At 37.5% G+C, this 17,853-nt stretch overlaps 3 protein-coding genes across 9 annotated transcripts; all 3 read left to right on the plus strand.

Moving 5' to 3' along the window:
- On the plus strand, positions 231-7,574 carry LOC18781024 (obg-like ATPase 1). Its single transcript, XM_007211337.2, has 12 exons — positions 231-548; positions 973-1,140; positions 2,043-2,166; positions 3,030-3,121; positions 3,378-3,476; positions 3,720-3,833; positions 4,501-4,565; positions 4,992-5,108; positions 5,558-5,633; positions 5,881-5,973; positions 6,375-6,425; positions 7,191-7,574. The coding sequence occupies exons 1-12, from the start codon at positions 462-464 to the stop codon at positions 7,287-7,289; spliced, it is 1,185 nt and encodes a 394-aa protein (XP_007211399.1). The 5' UTR covers positions 231-461; the 3' UTR covers positions 7,290-7,574.
- Positions 8,912-13,706, plus strand: LOC18778202 (probable LRR receptor-like serine/threonine-protein kinase At4g20940). 5 transcript variants are annotated; one of them, XM_020561934.1, is made up of 5 exons: positions 8,912-9,008; positions 9,146-9,239; positions 9,918-10,994; positions 11,123-12,670; positions 12,953-13,706. In XM_020561934.1, exons 3-5 carry the CDS (start codon positions 9,935-9,937, stop codon positions 13,534-13,536), a joined length of 3,192 nt encoding a protein of 1,063 aa, XP_020417523.1. In that variant the 5' UTR covers positions 8,912-9,008; positions 9,146-9,239; positions 9,918-9,934; the 3' UTR covers positions 13,537-13,706. The 5 variants fall into 5 exon arrangements, with proteins under 5 accessions (XP_020417523.1, XP_020417522.1, XP_020417521.1 ...); XM_020561933.1 differs by having other exon boundaries at positions 9,146-9,234; XM_020561932.1 differs by having other exon boundaries at positions 9,001-9,234.
- Positions 14,280-17,783, plus strand: LOC18780443 (probable 3-hydroxyisobutyrate dehydrogenase, mitochondrial). Of its 3 annotated transcripts, XM_020561937.1 has the most exons (10): positions 14,297-14,539; positions 14,963-15,051; positions 15,303-15,417; positions 15,749-15,896; positions 16,077-16,159; positions 16,557-16,652; positions 16,772-16,914; positions 17,178-17,262; positions 17,468-17,547; positions 17,637-17,783. In XM_020561937.1, the coding sequence occupies exons 1-10, from the start codon at positions 14,414-14,416 to the stop codon at positions 17,722-17,724; spliced, it is 1,053 nt and encodes a 350-aa protein (XP_020417526.1). In that variant the 5' UTR covers positions 14,297-14,413; the 3' UTR covers positions 17,725-17,783. The 3 variants fall into 3 exon arrangements, with proteins under 3 accessions (XP_020417528.1, XP_020417526.1, XP_020417527.1); XM_020561938.1 differs by lacking the exon at positions 14,963-15,051 and having other exon boundaries at positions 14,300-14,539; XM_020561939.1 differs by lacking the exons at positions 14,963-15,051; positions 15,303-15,417 and having other exon boundaries at positions 14,280-14,539.

Genomic DNA, 17,853 nt, shown 5'->3' on the forward strand with positions numbered 1-17,853 from the left:
TACATACTATAATTTTTTCTGAAAAAAATAAAAGTAAAAGATAGAGCTCAAAATTTGAATAAATAAAAACCTCTATATTGCTTATTTATTTATTCAAGTAATATGAAAGAGGAGGTTTTCACACACACATGCTTCCAAAGTTATATAAGAGTTCGAATGTGAGACCACTCATCTGCAAGTGAAAGCCCCTTTCCACTTTATAGGTTTCTTTTAGAATTTTTTAAGAAACAAAGAAAGATAAAAAAATCAGCTCCTTGTGAAGTGGTGCGTTGGGCCAACGCGTGTGTGCGTGTCAACTGCTCACTAGGGTTCGAACCGTTGGGTATAAAAAAGCTCAGAACTGATAACTGAAATCTTTTACTCTCCTTTCTCCTTAAACCACCTCACCACCTCACTCCGTACAAAACCCTAGAAACTCTCAGCTGCTCGCTTCGTCTCTTCGTCTTGCTCACAATCTCAAAATGCCTCCCAAATCTGCAAAATCTAAGGAAGCACCAGCTGAGCGACCCATCCTTGGCCGATTCTCATCTCACCTTAAGATTGGCATTGTAAGCTCATATCCCTGTCTGTTCATTATATTTCTCCATTTATTTTTCTGTTTGATTCCCCAGAAAACTAGGAAATGAAAAGGAATTGAAAAAAATTTGGGTCATTTCACTTCATTAGCGTGTAAGACTATTTTGAGTGATGCCGATTCCATATGTTAATTTTTGGGTTGAGCTATTATGACCTTTTCATTTATTTGTTTTTAAAGCGCAGCATCATGCATGTTAAATATATATAATGAAAATTTTCTTTAAATTTTGCGTTCAATTTAATATTTTACCCCAATTATTGAGTTCTCAGGTTGAGCTGTAATTGTACTTAGTTTTGTAGTTTTCTGTTGCATTTGCAAGTCCACATTAAAAAGGAAAGTAGTTAAATATTGAAAATGATGAAGTGATTGTACTCTAAGCTTTTGTTTCTGGATAGGTTGGATTGCCGAATGTTGGAAAATCTACTCTTTTTAACACTCTCACAAAGTTGTCAATACCTGCTGAGAACTTCCCTTTCTGCACAATTGAACCCAATGAAGCCCGAGTCAATGTTCCCGATGAGCGATTTGACTGGCTTTGTCAATTGTACAAGCCAAAAAGCGAGGTTTGTCTCTGACTTGCTTTACTGTGGGAAGCCTTATGTTATGGTTTTCTGCTAACTACTGAGATCAGGTTTGGCTGGTAGTTTTGGTATCTTTCAGACTATGACAATTTTTAAAAATTATGATATTCGATGGATTGCCTTTTTGCATTTCCATTCAGACTCTTGATTCTTGTTAGACCTTTTTTTTTCCTTGAATTTTCATGATAGTTTTTGCACTCTCTTTATTTGTATATCATTGCCATTGCTGCCATGTCCTCCCGTTTTAATCTTACTGTCTCTGGTGTCGCACTAACATTGTTCCCTTCAATGTCATTACTTGCATCTCTATGATTGTAATCCTTACCATGTATTGAACCATACTATGAGTTGTTTAGTATTTCTGTATTTGGCATCTTTTTCATCAGTTTAGTCCTTACCATCTATTGCATGCCACTGCCATTGTTCCCTTAACCTATTTCAACAGATTCATTTAACATGCTGCTTGAGTGTTGGTTGTCAAGCACTAGATTCCCTAGATGGTTGCAATAATCTACAAACGTCAGGGCATAATGAAAACTTTTAGTGATGAAAAAACCAACTAAAGAAAAATAAAATACCAGGTGGACATTGACAGGTCACCATAGGATCCCAAGTTTGGGTCCCCCCTTCTTAGTATTATGGGCAATTTTCATGAATGTTGATGGTACTGTAGTAGGGGTTGAAACTGGAACAGACCATCTACCTGTTTGGTTACTAACACAATTTTAATTACATATTTCTGTAACCAAATATGTTCATATGAATGGTGATATTATTTTTGACAAAGGCAATGGGATTTTTCATTTTCGTAGGTAAGCTTATTGTTCATGCATATAATTTTATTGAACTTTTTGTTAACATGTGCAATTCATTTTGATATGCAGGTCTCAGCTTTTTTAGAAATCCATGATATAGCCGGACTTGTTCGAGGTGCCCACGAAGGACAAGGGTTGGGCAACAGTTTCTTATCCCATATCCGTGCCGTTGATGGCATCTTTCATGTTTTACGTAAGATGTTTCTACTTTCGATGCACTACATGCTTGAATGTTGTTATCTTAGAAGGCATAGTACTTCTGTAACAGCCAAATAACTGCATGATTCTAATATTAACATGAAGAACTAAGGGGAGACTTATACTTATTAGTCTGTCTTGAGTAGTATTGTATTTATTTTATGTCTATCTTTAGGATGACGGACAGTGTAGCTAAAGTTTGAGAAAAACTAAAAAAGAATCTTCTTTAGGAGGGGAGTGAAACACGTGTAGTAGCTAAGGGGAGTTAATGTGTATACAGGTCACAGCTTTTCTCTAACTTATCATGTCTTTGGGTCATGCAAGTTAATTGAATGGTAGGTATACACAGTACAATCGAAATATCAGTTGGTTTTATTATGTCATGAGAACATAAATAATTGTGACCCGTGACATGCTTCAAAGAGGAAGACCCTATGCATGTTCACCTTCACAGTGGTGTGGGTTGGTCCTCAAAGTTGTATTTCCTGTTGAGGGAGAATTTCTTGGATATGGGGTGGGGGCCAGAAAGGCGATTCTCTTTGGTGGTGTGCAGTTTGTCTCTTATGTGGACTGTTTGGATGGAAATAAGCAATAGGTCTATTTTATGATAAAGCAGAGGAAATGGATCTGCTTTTGGATGGAATTAGTTTTAACTTCTGTTTGGCATCATTGTCAAAGCATTTTTCAAATATTCCTTTTAGTGTCATTCAGCTCGATTGGGGAGAGTAAGTTGAATGTAGAATGTGTTTTTGTTGAGGAGGTGGATCTGATGGACTTCTCATCTGTCCTACTTGTAATGGTCTTGTATGAATGTATTGCTACTATGAAATTCACTGTTCTCTTTAACCATTTTTCTAGGTGCATTTGAAGATCCGGATATCATCCATGTTGATGATACTGTGGATCCTGTGAGGGATTTGGAGATTATTAGTGCAGAATTGCGCCTAAAGGTGTGCTTTACTTGTCTGTGATATCCTAGCTATGGTTGATTCTTGGTTGCTTTTTATGATCTATATTTAAAACCATCATTTGTGATTCTCTTTCTCTGTGCGAGTGTGACTTAATGCATTTAAACCCTGTAGCTCCCCTTCTACTCTTACTTTCCAAATTTCTGAATCTCATTATGCTTGTTCTTTTCTATCTTTCGAGTTGCAACTTATCTGTCCATATAGATTTTTAAGAGAGTTATATCTTATGTTTTTGTAGGATATTGAATTCATGGAGAGGAGGATAGAAGATCTTGAAAAGAGCATGAAGAGGAGCAATGAAAAGGCGTTAAAGATTGAGCATGAGCTATGCCAAAAGGTTTGTTTTATGAGATGATTTAGTTTAATATTCTTGAATCTTGACTTTGACGTGCAACCTTTTTTTGTATGCCATGGTAATGTATCTGGAGTATTGTAATTTGTAAGTAATATAGAGGCTATAATATGAGAACGATGCTTGTCGTAATTTTGGTTTTAGAACCTATAATATCCTTTAGCATGTATTTAAGGATTTGTTTTTGTTTGTTACTTACTAAATTGAACAATGATCGCGTATCTAAAGATCAAGGCATGGCTTGAGGATGGAAAAGATGTCCGTCTAGGGGAGTGGAAGGCTGCTGAAGTTGAGATCCTGAATACCTTTCAATTGCTAACGGCCAAGCCTGTTGTTTACTTGGTAAGTTACACTCTTGCCAGGAACAGTCACCATGGTGGCTTTGTAATTTTTCTATACTGGGTGCATATTATATCTATCTTCTACTCCATAGTTCTTCGTACAATCAGTGTATGTAAATGATATAAATATTTTTTCCTTGTAAATGAGTGTCTTGGTTTATCGGTTGCATGACCTCCTCTTGAATCAGTTGGAATCTTGTCTTGCCTTTTTTAGGAGCATGTCATGTTTTCTTTCAAAACTGTATGAGAACGTAATCTTGTGAAGAATATGTGATGGGACGTTAAAGAGAATGTAATCATGTGAAGAATCTGTGGTGGGGTGTTCAAAGAAAATCAGATGAAAGAGTTGTATAGTATTGATCTTGTTTTCAAAAATTTGAATAGACCATAATTACAGTATTGTACTCATAGAAAGAAAAATTGGTGAAACCTGTATATGTTCACTAAAGTCCATAGGGGTTGACTTCCAGATGCAAAGGACCGTTCCAGTATCTTACATTTGGTTCTAAATCAGATTCTTTGCCAAATTATAGAAATTGTGCAGCTGCTATGCCTTTTTGGGCCCTTATGTTTATTTAGTCTGGCCTCCAAACCAGGTTCTTGTTTTTTTAGCTATTTTATGTGTGGATGACGATTTGGCGATATCTGTACCTATATTATTTCCACAGGTTAACATGAATGAGAAAGATTACCAAAGGAAAAAGAACAAATTCTTGCCAAAGATCCATGCTTGGTATGGCCAACTTTCTGAAATATTTGTTTTCTCTATTCTCTCTCTTGCTCTGTGTATTTTTTGCATGCGTTTGCCAGTGTGTTTTCATCCTTGTGTGTTTGGTAGGTTAAGTCCATACAAGAAAGTGCAACTTGTTTTGTGTTTACACTTGGCATCCTTTTCAATTTTCACATGTTTTATTTACCAAACTGCCTTGCTATGAATGTATCCTTTAGGATTCATACTTTTGATTTACTAAAAAAGGTTTGTTTTTCCTATGAAATACTTAAACTGCATACTTCATAGATTGATTTAAGGTGTTTAAAAATTAAAATTAAAATATTTTTTAGTTTTTATTCTACCATTTTCCTCCAAAATGTGACTAAATATGTTAAATCTTGAAAGTAATCATGTGTTGAAGGTAACATTTTCCTTTCCATGTTACAGGGTGCAGGAACATGGAGGTGAACCGATTATTCCATTCAGCTGTGCATTAGAAAGGAATCTTGCTGATTTGCCACCAGAGGAAGCAGCAAAGTATTGTGAGCAGAACAACGTACAAAGGTTAGTTCAACCCTTGATATGTCGTGAGGATTGAATGACTTCTGACATATGGTTTAAATCTTTCGTTATCTTAGTAAGGAATAGTAGCTAAAGTAAAATTATATTTATTTTGACACAGGCACACGCTGCTGTCTTTTCTTCTTAACCTATCCTTAAGGGAATTTGTCCTGTTTTTTATTTCTATGTTGTGTTGATACTGTCCATGTTAGGGGGTCTTTGGCAATCTTTTACAGTGGTTTAAATCAGACTGGTTACTATTGTCCTGATTCTTGAATAACCTATATATGTTGGTACTACCAAAATCAGATTGGTCATTGTAGTTGGAGTCCCTTAATGCCTAATCTATATTGGAAATAAGCCCTTAGAGTTTTGCATTGTAGGAACAGACTAGATATGCATGTAGTATCAAATATCTATGCTCTATGCTGACTGGATCAAATCTGCTACAGTGCCCTTACCAAGATCATAAAGACTGGATTTTCAGCGATTAATCTCATATACTTTTTCACTGCTGGCCCTGATGAGGTAAAATATTATAATATTTGGCCTCATTACCATTCTTTTTAATTAATGTCTTTTATTTTTTGCGCAAAATTTGTTTATGTTATAATTTATATGAAAATTTTAAGAATTAAATGTCATAATTGAGGTAGTAAATTGATAGCATCACCAAAAAGGTAAGTAATTTCTTTTGGTGTCATCAGCATGTTCCAACACAGCCTTAGTTTTATGTACTTGGTCTGAGTCTACTAACTACTAATTCCATTGGCAGGTGAAGTGCTGGCAAATTAGGCGGCAGACAAAAGCTCCTCAAGCTGCAGGGGCCATCCATACTGATTTCGAGAAAGGGTTTATTTGTGCTGAGGTTGTTCCTACCTCATATATTCTATATTGTCTGACAATAATTCTTCTTTAGTAATATCTTTACTTGTTCTAATTCCAATATACGATTTACAAATACAAGAAATTTCATTTGTGAATGTCTTTTCTATTCAAAATTATGCTTAGAAAAAGAAATCAAAGAAAAAAAAGTTAAAGATTGTTCCTTTCTTTTCTTTCTTGCTACTGAAGAGCTATCACCTTCCCATTGCCCTTTCTTTTGTTTCTTTTCTGAAATATGAGCCTAATGCATCAACAAACTATTCTTTCTATTATTGCGATCTTGTTGTTGGGACCACCCCATCCTGTCCTGTCTGCTATAACCATTATACTGTTGCTTCTCTGCTATAATCACTAAAGTGCTCCTGCCTGTTTTTAAATTTACAGGTGATGAAATTTGAAGATCTGAAGGAACTAGGCAGTGAGCCAGCTGTTAAGGTATGGGATATGTTCTGACCAATGTAATATATATGCTTTAAAACTATTTTTTGATCATATCATTGCTTCCATGACATGGTCTTTTAGATCATGATAGTGTTCCTAGACCCTAGATAGCAGTATTTGGATTTGGTAGGACTGACGAGATCATGGAATCAGTAAGATTATGATGCTTCTTACCAAGCTACCAATCTACAGAATAATTGGTTTTGGGTTTTTTTACCACTTCATTTGGCAGAATCATACATGAGTAGAAGGCTAAAATCGAATTTTCTTAGTTTCTTGCTTTTTGTCTGCGGCCCCACTCCCCAATTGTTTAGGGACTCGGATATTTCCAATTTCAAGTATCAAGTAGGACTAACATAAGTCATTAAATGTTACTTGCTCCAGATTCCTTGTATAATTGAGGTTCACCTCTTACAAACCTTGCCTGGTCAGTATAAGAGTAGAAGCTACATCAGATTAGAAAGGGTACTAGCTAGCATGTGAAGAAAAATGAAATATTGTATTTTGTTTACGGTATTTAATGAACTGGAAAAAGAAAGGACTAATGAGTTTTGAAAAGATTGATCGGAAATTCAGATGCCTTCATAAGTTTTTTATGGAACTCACCCAAAGGCCTTTAGTGTCAATAGCTTTGAATTTTAGAATAATAGGTTCCAAAGAAGGCCCTCTGATGTTTCATCACCTATTTGCTCTATTCTATGAGGAATTATAATGGGTTTAACATCCTAATTTATTTCATGCTCATTCAACTTTTCACAGGCTGCTGGTAAGTACAGACAGGAGGGGAAGACATACGTGGTCCAAGATGCAGATGTGATATTTTTCAAGTTTAATGTTTCTGGGGGTGGCAAGAAATGAGATAGTTAGACCTCTCCAGCATAGCATATATCAATTTGCTGATTCAGAGAGCATTTGGAGATGGATCATTCTTATGATTGTATACTTGCATCATGAAATGATGAATTACCTGTAACATGTTACTGTATTTCCTGGCCAAATTTTTGTTCATCTAGTTGGGTTGCCACTCTTCGATATATGTTGGAAGTTGTGATTGTAGGCTTATGGAGAGTGAATGGATAATACAAAGCATAACGCGTTTATCTGAATTTCCTTCATCCAGATTCTAATTTGAATTTCCTTTGATTCTCCCTCTTATTAAGGTAAAGTTTTTATCTTTTTCTTCCTCCTAAGACCTTTTCTGTACGAACCCTTTACATTAAGATTTAACCTAAGAGAATCTATCCCTTTACACTTCACCGAATGCTACTTTAGCCAAAAGTTAGAAGGACATGCTATAATGGTGCAGTTCCAAGTCTTATCTCAGCCGGAAAGAAATCCATCCTCTCTATTTTCTCATCCAGACTCTTATGCGGGGCCACCCACCAGCACCCTCAACCGACCTCTGCCCGATCTCCTATTATTTATCCCTCCACTCCCCTCCCATTTCTCCCTACCCAGTAAATCATTAAAAAAAAAGAAAGGGGAGCATTTTAATTATTAAATGAAAAAGGTTGAAGTTGTTATGGTTCCAAACTTAGCACTAACACTTACCAACGATAAAGTTTGCACTATCGAGCATTGAGCCCAACACTCTAACGGGTTGATTTTTTATTTTGGGTGGTTCCTTGCTCTTCTCAGCCCTTTTGGTTTGGCCATACCCATACCCCATCGCCATAATTACTTTAGTAAAAGATACCTTGTCAAACTTTGAATTGCAGATGTTGAAAAGCAAACACAACAACAAAAAGACAATGTGCACGTTGAGTTAAAATTTTGTAGTTGGATTTGGACTATACCACATAATAATTTCATCTCTGATTTCAACTGGTCTAATAAAACCAGAGCACTGTCAATGGTTTTGGCATTGTCCCAACAGAAGACAATGCAATCTTCAAGTGGGGACCACCATTGCCCATCTCCTTTTCTTGTGGTCCTCTCGATCTAAATACCAACAAGTCACACAACAAAACCTGCAGATTGCACTCACGAGAAGGGGACTATATACTCACGTAATGTCAATTTGCTTTTCTGCTCCAAAAAGAAAATGTCAAATGATTTGTAGGATGTGGGTGCCTTTCTACGTGTCATTATCAGAATGGTCCTGCTGGTATGCCTCTGTGTCCTATGGCCACAGCATATCATTATGCATCCACCTACTCCACCTCTTGGGTCATATTGGAACTTGAAAGAAGTGAAGAACCTGGTCAAAGGGGCAGTGGTGGAGCCCTCCTCAGTCCTACATGGCACTGTCCACACAACCCTCCATGCCTCTTTCCTCAGACTTTTTTTAAGTCCCCAAAAAGTGAAAATCTTAAACTGGATTTAATAAATTCTTTGACGTCCACTAGGAAAGTGAGAGATTCTGTCCCCTGTTTTGGCGGGTAAGCCCCTAATTTACACCCTAAAAACCCCTTGCATTTTCCCGCTTACTTTCTCAATTGCTACCATTAAAAAGAAGTAAGAAAGGTACAAAGCTAGGGTTTTTTTGTTTAATTACCCAAAGCAGAACCATTTGGTTTTTTCTATAGTGTCTCCACATGCCCGTCTTAAAGTGCAAAGAGAAAGAGGAGTGCAAAGGTATTGCCTTTCTAAAGGTTTTTGTTTTTACTTTCATTAAAGAAAGAGTAGGTTTTTGGACTGTTAAGAAGCCAAAGGTACTTTTTTTTAGGGTTTTTGTGGTTAAAAATTCTCCTGGGTCCCTTTCCTTAATGCAGCCTGGTTTGCAATTTGAAGCCCACTTCTAGTTTGTTCATGGGATTGTTGTAGCTGATTGTGCTGAGCACTGTGAAGCAATGTGGTGGAGGTAAGGTACCACTATACCCCGTGTGTAATTTTGTAGCTGTTTCAGAGTGTGGTTTGTTTCAAAGCTTGAGTCTTTGTAGAGGGTTAGTTTGTACGGGGCCACATTGTTCCTAAAAATGGGGTCGTAGTAGGAAGATGCTGTTAGATCTTTAAAGGTGACTCAGCTTGAGTTGTTTATTTCTGTCATTTACTGCTTTGAGTCTGTGTAGTCTGAAGCTGTGCTGTATCGTTGAAATCATTTTTCTTTTTCTTCGGAGAGGAGAATCGGTTCTTGAAGCTCTGAACTTTAAAGATTTGGTTCGTTCTTAGGAAAAGGTGTTATTTTGATAAAATGTTGGGTTCTGGTTGCATGTGTGATTCCAACTCATTGTTTGCTTTCTGAACTGTTGATCACTCATGGTGTTCATTGATAGGTGTGGCATGACCATTGTTTTATTGCAAAATAGTTAGCAAATTAGTTGGGTTTCTTTCACTCTGTGGATTTGTGAGCTCAAAACACCCCTTTCCTTCAGAACATAGATAGCTATTTCTCATTATCTTGAAATTAAAGGAAGCATTGCAGGGTTCTGTATCATACTGTAGTTGGCCCTGGGAATATTGTCGTGCCTGCTTGAATTTGTTGGTTATAGAGCTTAAAGTTTCATTTTTGTTCTAACATTGAGCTTTTGTTTCCATTGGGTGAAGCCATTGATAGTCCAACTATGCTCCGTCGGCTTTTAGTGCTGTCTCTTCTTCTTATTTCTGCCATGGGGCAGCTTCCTTCACAAGATATTTTGGCTCTGCTTCAGTTCAAGAAGGGTATCAAGCATGATCCCACTGGTTATGTCCTCAATTCTTGGAATGATGAGTCCATTGACTTTGATGGCTGCCCTTCTTCTTGGAATGGAGTCGTATGTAATGGTGGAAATGTTGCTGGAGTTGTCCTTGATAATTTGAGTCTCTCTGCGGATGTGGACTTGAGCGTGTTTTCGAATCTAACGAAGCTGGTGAAACTTTCCATGGCCAATAATACGATTATGGGGAAGATTCCCGACAACATAGCCGACTTCAAAAGCCTTGAGTTTCTTGATCTCTCCAATAATTTATTTTCTTCATCTTTACCACCTGGAATTGGTAGGTTAGGGAGCTTAAGGAACCTCTCATTAGGTGGTAATAACTTCTCGGGCTCCATTCCAGATTCGATTTCAGGGCTTTCCTCAGTCCAGTCATTGGACTTGAGTCGCAACTCCTTGTCCGGCCCACTTCCGACATCGTTGACAAAGCTGTCTAATCTGGTATCTCTAAATCTGTCTTTAAATGAATTTACCAAGAGAATACCTAAGGGGTTTGAACTAATTTCAAGTCTTGATGTGCTTGACTTGCATGGGAATATGCTCGATGGTCATATCGATGTGGGATTTTTTATGCTATCAAGTGCCACTCATGTGGATTTTAGTGGCAATATGTTTTCTAGTTCCAGTTCACAGCAGCAGAAATTTCTACCTCGTCTTTCTGAGACTATTAAGTACTTGAATCTTAGCCACAACCAGCTCACTGGGTCACTGGTAAGTGGGGGTGAGCTACAGATGTTTGAAAACTTGAAGGTGTTGGATCTCAGCTACAACCAGCTGTCAGGGGAATTGCCTGGATTTAATTTTGTCTATGACCTCCAAGTCCTCAAACTCAGCAACAACAGATTTACTGGAGATATTCCTAATAGTGTATTAAAAGGAGATTCTCTAGTTTTAAGTGAACTAGATTTGAGTGGCAACAATCTCTCAGGTACTTTTATTTACTACATTTTGCCTTGGTTTATTTACTTCCGAAAGTGTCTTTGTGGCTTCTTTTACTTTAGTCATTTGTGCTTAGTGTGTTTTAGTATGCCTCTCTCATTGAAGTTCATCTCTCAGGACCAATAAATATGATTACATCAACAAATCTGCGAATCCTCAATCTCTCCTCAAATGGGCTTACTGGTGAGTTGCCATTGCTGACTGGAAGTTGTGCTATACTTGATCTATCAGATAACAAATTCGAAGGAAACTTAACCAGGATGGTGAAATGGGGGAACATTGAATTTCTTGATCTGAGTCAAAATCATTTGACAGGGCCCATTCCTGATGTGACCCCACAATTTCTGCGTTTAAATTATCTCAATCTCTCCCATAATGCTCTTAGTAGTTCCATAGCAAGTGTTATAACACAGTATCCAAAGATTAGTGTCCTTGATCTCAGTTCTAATCAGTTAGATGGAACCGTTCTAGCTGAGTTGCTAGCAATGCCCACTTTGCAAGAACTCCACCTTCATAATAATTTACTCACTGGCTCTATTAACATTTCATCTCCTTTGTCAAGTGAGTCAAATCTTCAGGTTCTTGATCTTTCTCAGAACCAGCTTAGTGGCTATTTTCCTGATCATTTTGGTTCATTGAAAGGACTTAAAGTGCTTAATATGGCGAGAAATAATTTTTCTGGCTCTCTGCCGACTTCCATCACTGACATGACCACATTACGCACATTAGACATATCGCAGAATCATTTTACAGGTCCTTTGCCAAATAACTTGCCTAACAGTCTTGAAAGCTTTAATGCTTCATACAATGATCTTTCTGGAGATGTCCCAGACAATTTGAAAAAGTTCCCAAGTTCTTCCTTCTATCCGGGGAATACACGTTTGCATTTTCCAAATGGTCCTCCTGGATCGACCAGTTCCCCAACTGAAAATTCGAAGAGGAAACCAATCAACACAATTGTCAAAGTAATTATTATAGTTTCATGTGTGGTTGCTGTCTTCATTCTTCTTTTGCTTGCTATCTTCATACACTACATTCGCATGTCAAGAAGAATCCCATCAGAGCATACTACAACCAAAGACATCCACAGACGTGCTCCACCAAACCCATCTGGTGTACGTGGAACTGACAATGGTGGTGGTTTGGTTGTTTCAGCTGAGGATCTTGTGGCTTCACAAAAAGGATCATCATCTGAAATTGTCAGCCCTGACAAAAAAGTTGTGTCTGTAACTGGCTTCTCTCCTGCAAAGCACAGCCATTATTCTTGGTCACCAGAATCTGGAGAGTCATTCACTGCAGAAAACCTTGCAAGACTGGATGTGAGGTCGCCAGATAGATTGGTTGGTGAGCTGCATTTTCTTGATGATACAATTGCATTAACCCCTGAGGAGCTGTCAAGGGCCCCCGCTGAAGTTCTGGGGAGAAGTAGCCATGGGACTTCTTATAAGGCAACACTTGATAATGGGCTGTTCTTGACAGTTAAGTGGTTGAGAGAAGGGGTGGCAAAACAGAAAAAGGAGTTTGCGAAGGAGGCTAAAAAATTTGCAAATATGAGGCATCCAAATGTTGTAGGTTTGAGAGGGTACTATTGGGGCCCCACACAGCATGAGAAGCTCATTCTTTCAGATTATATCTCACCTGGAAGTCTTGCAAGCTTTCTTTACGGTAAGCTGTTTTCTGTTAGTCTCTTCAACCTATTTATCTTGCTTTTATCTTTTGTTACTCATCAAAATGAAACTGGGGAAATATAGTGCATGACTTGTATTATGATCTTTATCCTCTCTCTTGATTGTTGAAGAAATTTATTTTCCCCTACTTCATTCATATCTCTCTCTCTCTCTCTCTCCATATGTACATGTGTGTATATATATAAAGTATATATCTGTGCGTGTGTTCATATATGTGTAACCTTCACTTTGCATTTCTGATGAGCCTAATTATTTTCAGACCGGCCAGGAAGAAAGGGCCCTCCATTGAACTGGGTCCAACGGCTCAAAATTGCAGTTGATGTTGCACGTGGCCTGAACTATCTCCATTTTGATCGTGCTGTTCCGCACGGTAACCTTAAAGCAACAAATATTTTGTTGGACGGGCCTGACCTGAATGCCCGTGTTGCTGATTACTGCCTCCACCGCCTCATGACCCAAGCTGGCACCATTGAACAGATTCTTGATGCTGGTGTGCTAGGTTACCGTGCACCAGAGCTGGCTTCTTCCAAGAAGCCGCTTCCCTCCTTTAAGTCTGATGTTTATGCCTTTGGAGTGATACTGTTGGAACTTTTAACTGGAAGGTGTGCTGGCGATGTGATTTCAGGTGAAGCAGGTGGGGTTGATTTGACAGATTGGGTTCGGTTGAGGGTAGCAGAAGGCCGTGGCTCTGATTGTTTTGATGCTACATTGGTGCCAGAAATGGGAATGCCAGCAGCAGAGAAGGGAATGAAGGAGGTCCTTGGTATATCTTTACGATGTATACGGTCTGTTTCTGAGAGGCCAGGTATTAAGACTATATATGAGGATCTCTCCTCCATATAATTAGGTTTTGAATTAACTTATTTGAACTTTTTCTTTTTTGGGAGGGAATTTAATATCTCATTGGCCTCCCATTTGTATCTTTTGGTGTTCTAGTGTGATCAGCTAATTAACCATTGTGTAAATGGAGCATATTTCAAAGGATGCAATTTTTGTTTTTAAACTTTGTTCCACTTCCATGACGAGCCACACCATCCCTTTGCAAGTGCCTAATGAAGAATGTGACAGGAGTGAGTGGCCTTGCAAATGGGTTTGGAAAGAGTTGTAATTTGTGCTATGGTTATGGTATATTTCTGAGCATGATTCTCGGGCTAACAAAGTATCATCGGATATCATGGTAAACTATTAATGCAAACCATAAGCAGCAGTGTTCTTTGAATATGGCCCTGTGCTTTTCACCTTGTAACATATTTAATTTTGAACAATGGGTTCGGGCAGTCGAACTGGAGACTTCTTTCAGCGCGAGGAAGAAACGCTCTACTACATTGTCCTACGTATAAAAAAGGTTGATTGTTAACGTTTCTCTTTTTCTGCTGAACTATTCAAGCAGGTGCAGGTCCTTTTTCTGAAAAACAGAGGTTAACCAATAAAAGAAAAAAAAGAAAAAAGAAGAAGCTAATTCCAAGTGCTTATCAGTTAATTCCATGTGTGAGCGAATAATTTGGAGGAAAAAGCCAACTGGATAAAGATGATTCATGAGATACAAAAATACAATGACGTGGATTTTAAGATAAGAAATAAATAAAGAAATGACAAAGATTCCATGGTTGTGTTCTGTTCTGCGAGTGTCTTTTCTTTCCAAGCAAAACCAACACATAGTAGTTTTTAGTATTATATCATTTCATTTGCTAAGCAGAGTCATTGTTTGCAAGTGCTAAGCATGGCAATCTTCTACAGAGTGAGGTCACTGAATTATGTTTCCAAATGCTTTTCCTCAATCAACGCTCTTTATCTTCAGTCTCCAATACGCAGATTTTATTCAGAACAAGCCACGTCTCATTTTGAGGTAAAGCTCTGATTTTTCTCATCTTCAAGTGAAACTGGTATGGTAGATGCTTTTACCTTTGAAGATGAAGATCCCAGAAAAAGAAGTGTTTGATGTAAAATTGAAAGTTTTTGATATAAGTTGAAAAACTGAAACCCCACTAATTCAGGCTGCTTTGAGTTGTGTTATATTAATTCTCAACTGGGTCCCTGAGAAAATTAATGAAACAAAATTCTGTTCTTTAAATTAAATTTACATTTGCAAGCCTGTTTACACCAATTCTCAGTTGGGTTTTTGAAAATTTTATGGACTAGTTCATTGCTTTTGTTTCTGATGTCAGGTTATCACTTGTTTTAGAACACAGAAACATTTTGCAGATATCTACTGTTATAGTGGATTTTTGTGAGTCCTGTACATTAATATTGTCTGAATGATGAATTGCAGAGTGTTGGGTTTGTAGGACTGGGAAATATGGGATCCAGAATGGCAAATAATCTAATTAAGGCTGGATACCGAGTAGCTGTTCATGACATGTAATGTATTTATACCTTTTTTTACGAACTATCTGGATCTCAGTCAATTATACATATCTTTTAGTGATGAGTAATCAAAAGTATCAAATATCTAAGGCAATGCTAATCCCAGTCTTATTTATGTAGAAAGGGGCATCACCATGTTTTTAATGGTGATTTAGAATCAGGCAGTTATGTTGCTGAAAAGTTTGCTCTGTTCATATCTGATGTAAAATAATGATGCCACATCGGATTTTTTATTTTGATTTTAGAAACTGCAATGCTATGAAGAAGTTCTCTGACATGGGAGTTGAAACAAAAGAAACCCCTTTAGAAGTTGCAGAAGCTAGTGATGTTGTAATCACAATGCTGCCTTCCTCATCTCATGTGAGTTTCTTAGTTTATGTCATCCTCTTCATAGGTATAGATTCCATTTTTTGAAAAAATTAAGTTTTCATGGTCTTCCATTATTTTCTAAGCCTATAGTCAGAGCCAACTTGAATTTAGTGCCCCGAAGGAATCATCTTTTGATGTTTTCATTGCTGTTTTATTCATTCACTTATTAAGCTCTATATTCTGGAAAGTTTAATTCAACTGTTGCTAAAACTTTCATCAAAGATTTATAGGATATGTGAAGATTCAGATTGTAGTTTTCAATTTTGAGGTTTTCTTCTTCCAAATGAACTGTTCAATGTGAACTTTGTTTCCCCAAATGCAGGTATATGATGTTTATACTGGACCTAATGGCTTGCTTCATGGAGGGGAATTGCGACCATGGTTATTAATAGATTCATCTACTATCGATCCGCAAACATCGAGAAAGCTTTCTCTTGCTGTGTCTAACTGTACTTTGAAGGAGAAAAGAGGTACAATAGTAGACTTTTAATTTGTCTGCTTGTCAGTTTCTGCTCAATCTACCATTACATTTTTTTAAATATCAAACGGTTGAGGTTGTGGAAAAATGCAATTTTTCCCTTCATTTGTTTAAAAAAAAGTATTTAAAGAAATTTTCTTCTAACTGATTTGTTATATTTTATTTTGTGTAGATTATGCGAAGAAGCCTGCCATGTTGGATGCTCCTGTATCTGGAGGTGTTCTTGCTGCAGAAGCTGGGACTCTTACTTTCATGGTATAATTTCAGTTTTGGCATCCAAAGTCAGTAGATGTAAGTCTGATGTAGTTATCTCGAAGAGAGAAAAACATGCATCCCTAAAGTTGGGGTTTTTCTTCAGTATTAAATTGTTAAAGGGTTGCAAAACTAAGTTTGACAGAAGGCTCCCTTCCTATTTGGCTTTATGGAAGTAAAGAAGCTGAGTTTCTTGATCTAGATTTCTAGTTTCATTTATGAGAGACACTAATTTACTGTTCAATATATTTCCTAGGTGTTGTTTTCTTCTTGCCATTCCTAGTTATCATATGCACATAAACAGGATATATGCTTTTAGAGGATGAGGAGGAATTGTACCTAGGGTGTGATATCTAACTTGTGAGTCATAAATCATGATCAAGAGATAGCATGTCTGCAGGTTGGTGGCTCTGAGGAAGCTTATCTAGCTGCAAAATCTTTATTCCTTTCAATAGGCAAGAACACAGTTTTTTGTGGTGGACCAGGAAATGGTTCAGTAAGTTCTCACGTCTTTACTGCACCAAAAATACTATATCTTCAGCTTTCTGAGAATTTTCATGCTACTACCTGAATTTGTTGCAGAGTATTTGACATCTTTAGTTGTTTGCTATATAGGCAGCAAAGATCTGCAATAATTTGGCAATGGCTATTAGTATGCTTGGTGTCTCAGAATCGGTTGCCCTTGGCCAGTCTCTGGGAATTTCCGCCAGTACTTTGACAAGAGTACTCAACTCTTCCAGTGGTCGCTGTTGGAGTAGGTATAGTTGAAATACACCATACATTGTAGCTTAGGGAACTTTTGCATATTTGTAGTCACATAAAGGTTACTCTTGTAATCTATGTTCAATAGTATTCAATTACACAGTTAGAGAAAAGATCATGCTCTCATTCTACCAAAAATACCTGCACACACAAATATATGGGGAATATCTTCAAGCTTTGGTTCATATTTGGGTAAGGTTTTGTGTTTCCAATTGGTTTATTATACGTAACACTGAGAACATGGCATGCATGATCACAGTGATAGTTATAATCCAGTTCCTGGAGTGATGGAAGGGGTGCCCTCTTCGAGGAACTATGATGGTGGGTTCGCATCAAAACTTATGGTAAGTTAGTTTGATCCTGTATGTCAAACATGATCTAGTGGTGCAATTTCTGTTTGTTATGGTCTCCATTGGGCAGTTTGCTTTCTCTTTGGTCTGTGCAGGCCTTAACACATTGCTTATGAGCCTTACAGGAAATTTCAAGGCCTCAAAAACATTTTTTAGGGTACTGAGATGAGAATTGATGATTGTATTCTATAAATTGCAGGCTAAAGATCTAAACCTTGGTGCAACATCAGCCAAAGAGGTTGGCCTTAAATGCCCATTGACATCCCAAGCACAAGAGATGTAATTCATTCACTCTCTTTCTGAGCCTATTTCTGTGGCTCATATAACTTTCATATCTAATTATCATAAACTAAACTCGTGTTGTGCAGATACACAGAGCTTTGTGAGGATGGTCATGAAACCGAAGACTTCTCGTGCGTTTTCCGTCATTATTACTCGGGAAAGAATGAGACTTAGTCTGTAAATGTCCAAATATTGAGAAACTGAAATAATATTGATGTTTTCATGCCTTGAAACTATTCAAGTTGTGGTCTTGTTAGCCATTGTATACTAGTGTTTGAAAAATTGGCCTAAGGGGCGCCTAGG

The sequence above is a fragment of the Prunus persica genome, chromosome G4 (assembly GCF_000346465.2).
Source record: "Prunus persica cultivar Lovell chromosome G4, Prunus_persica_NCBIv2, whole genome shotgun sequence".
In the NCBI taxonomy this organism is placed as follows: domain Eukaryota; kingdom Viridiplantae; phylum Streptophyta; class Magnoliopsida; order Rosales; family Rosaceae; genus Prunus; species Prunus persica.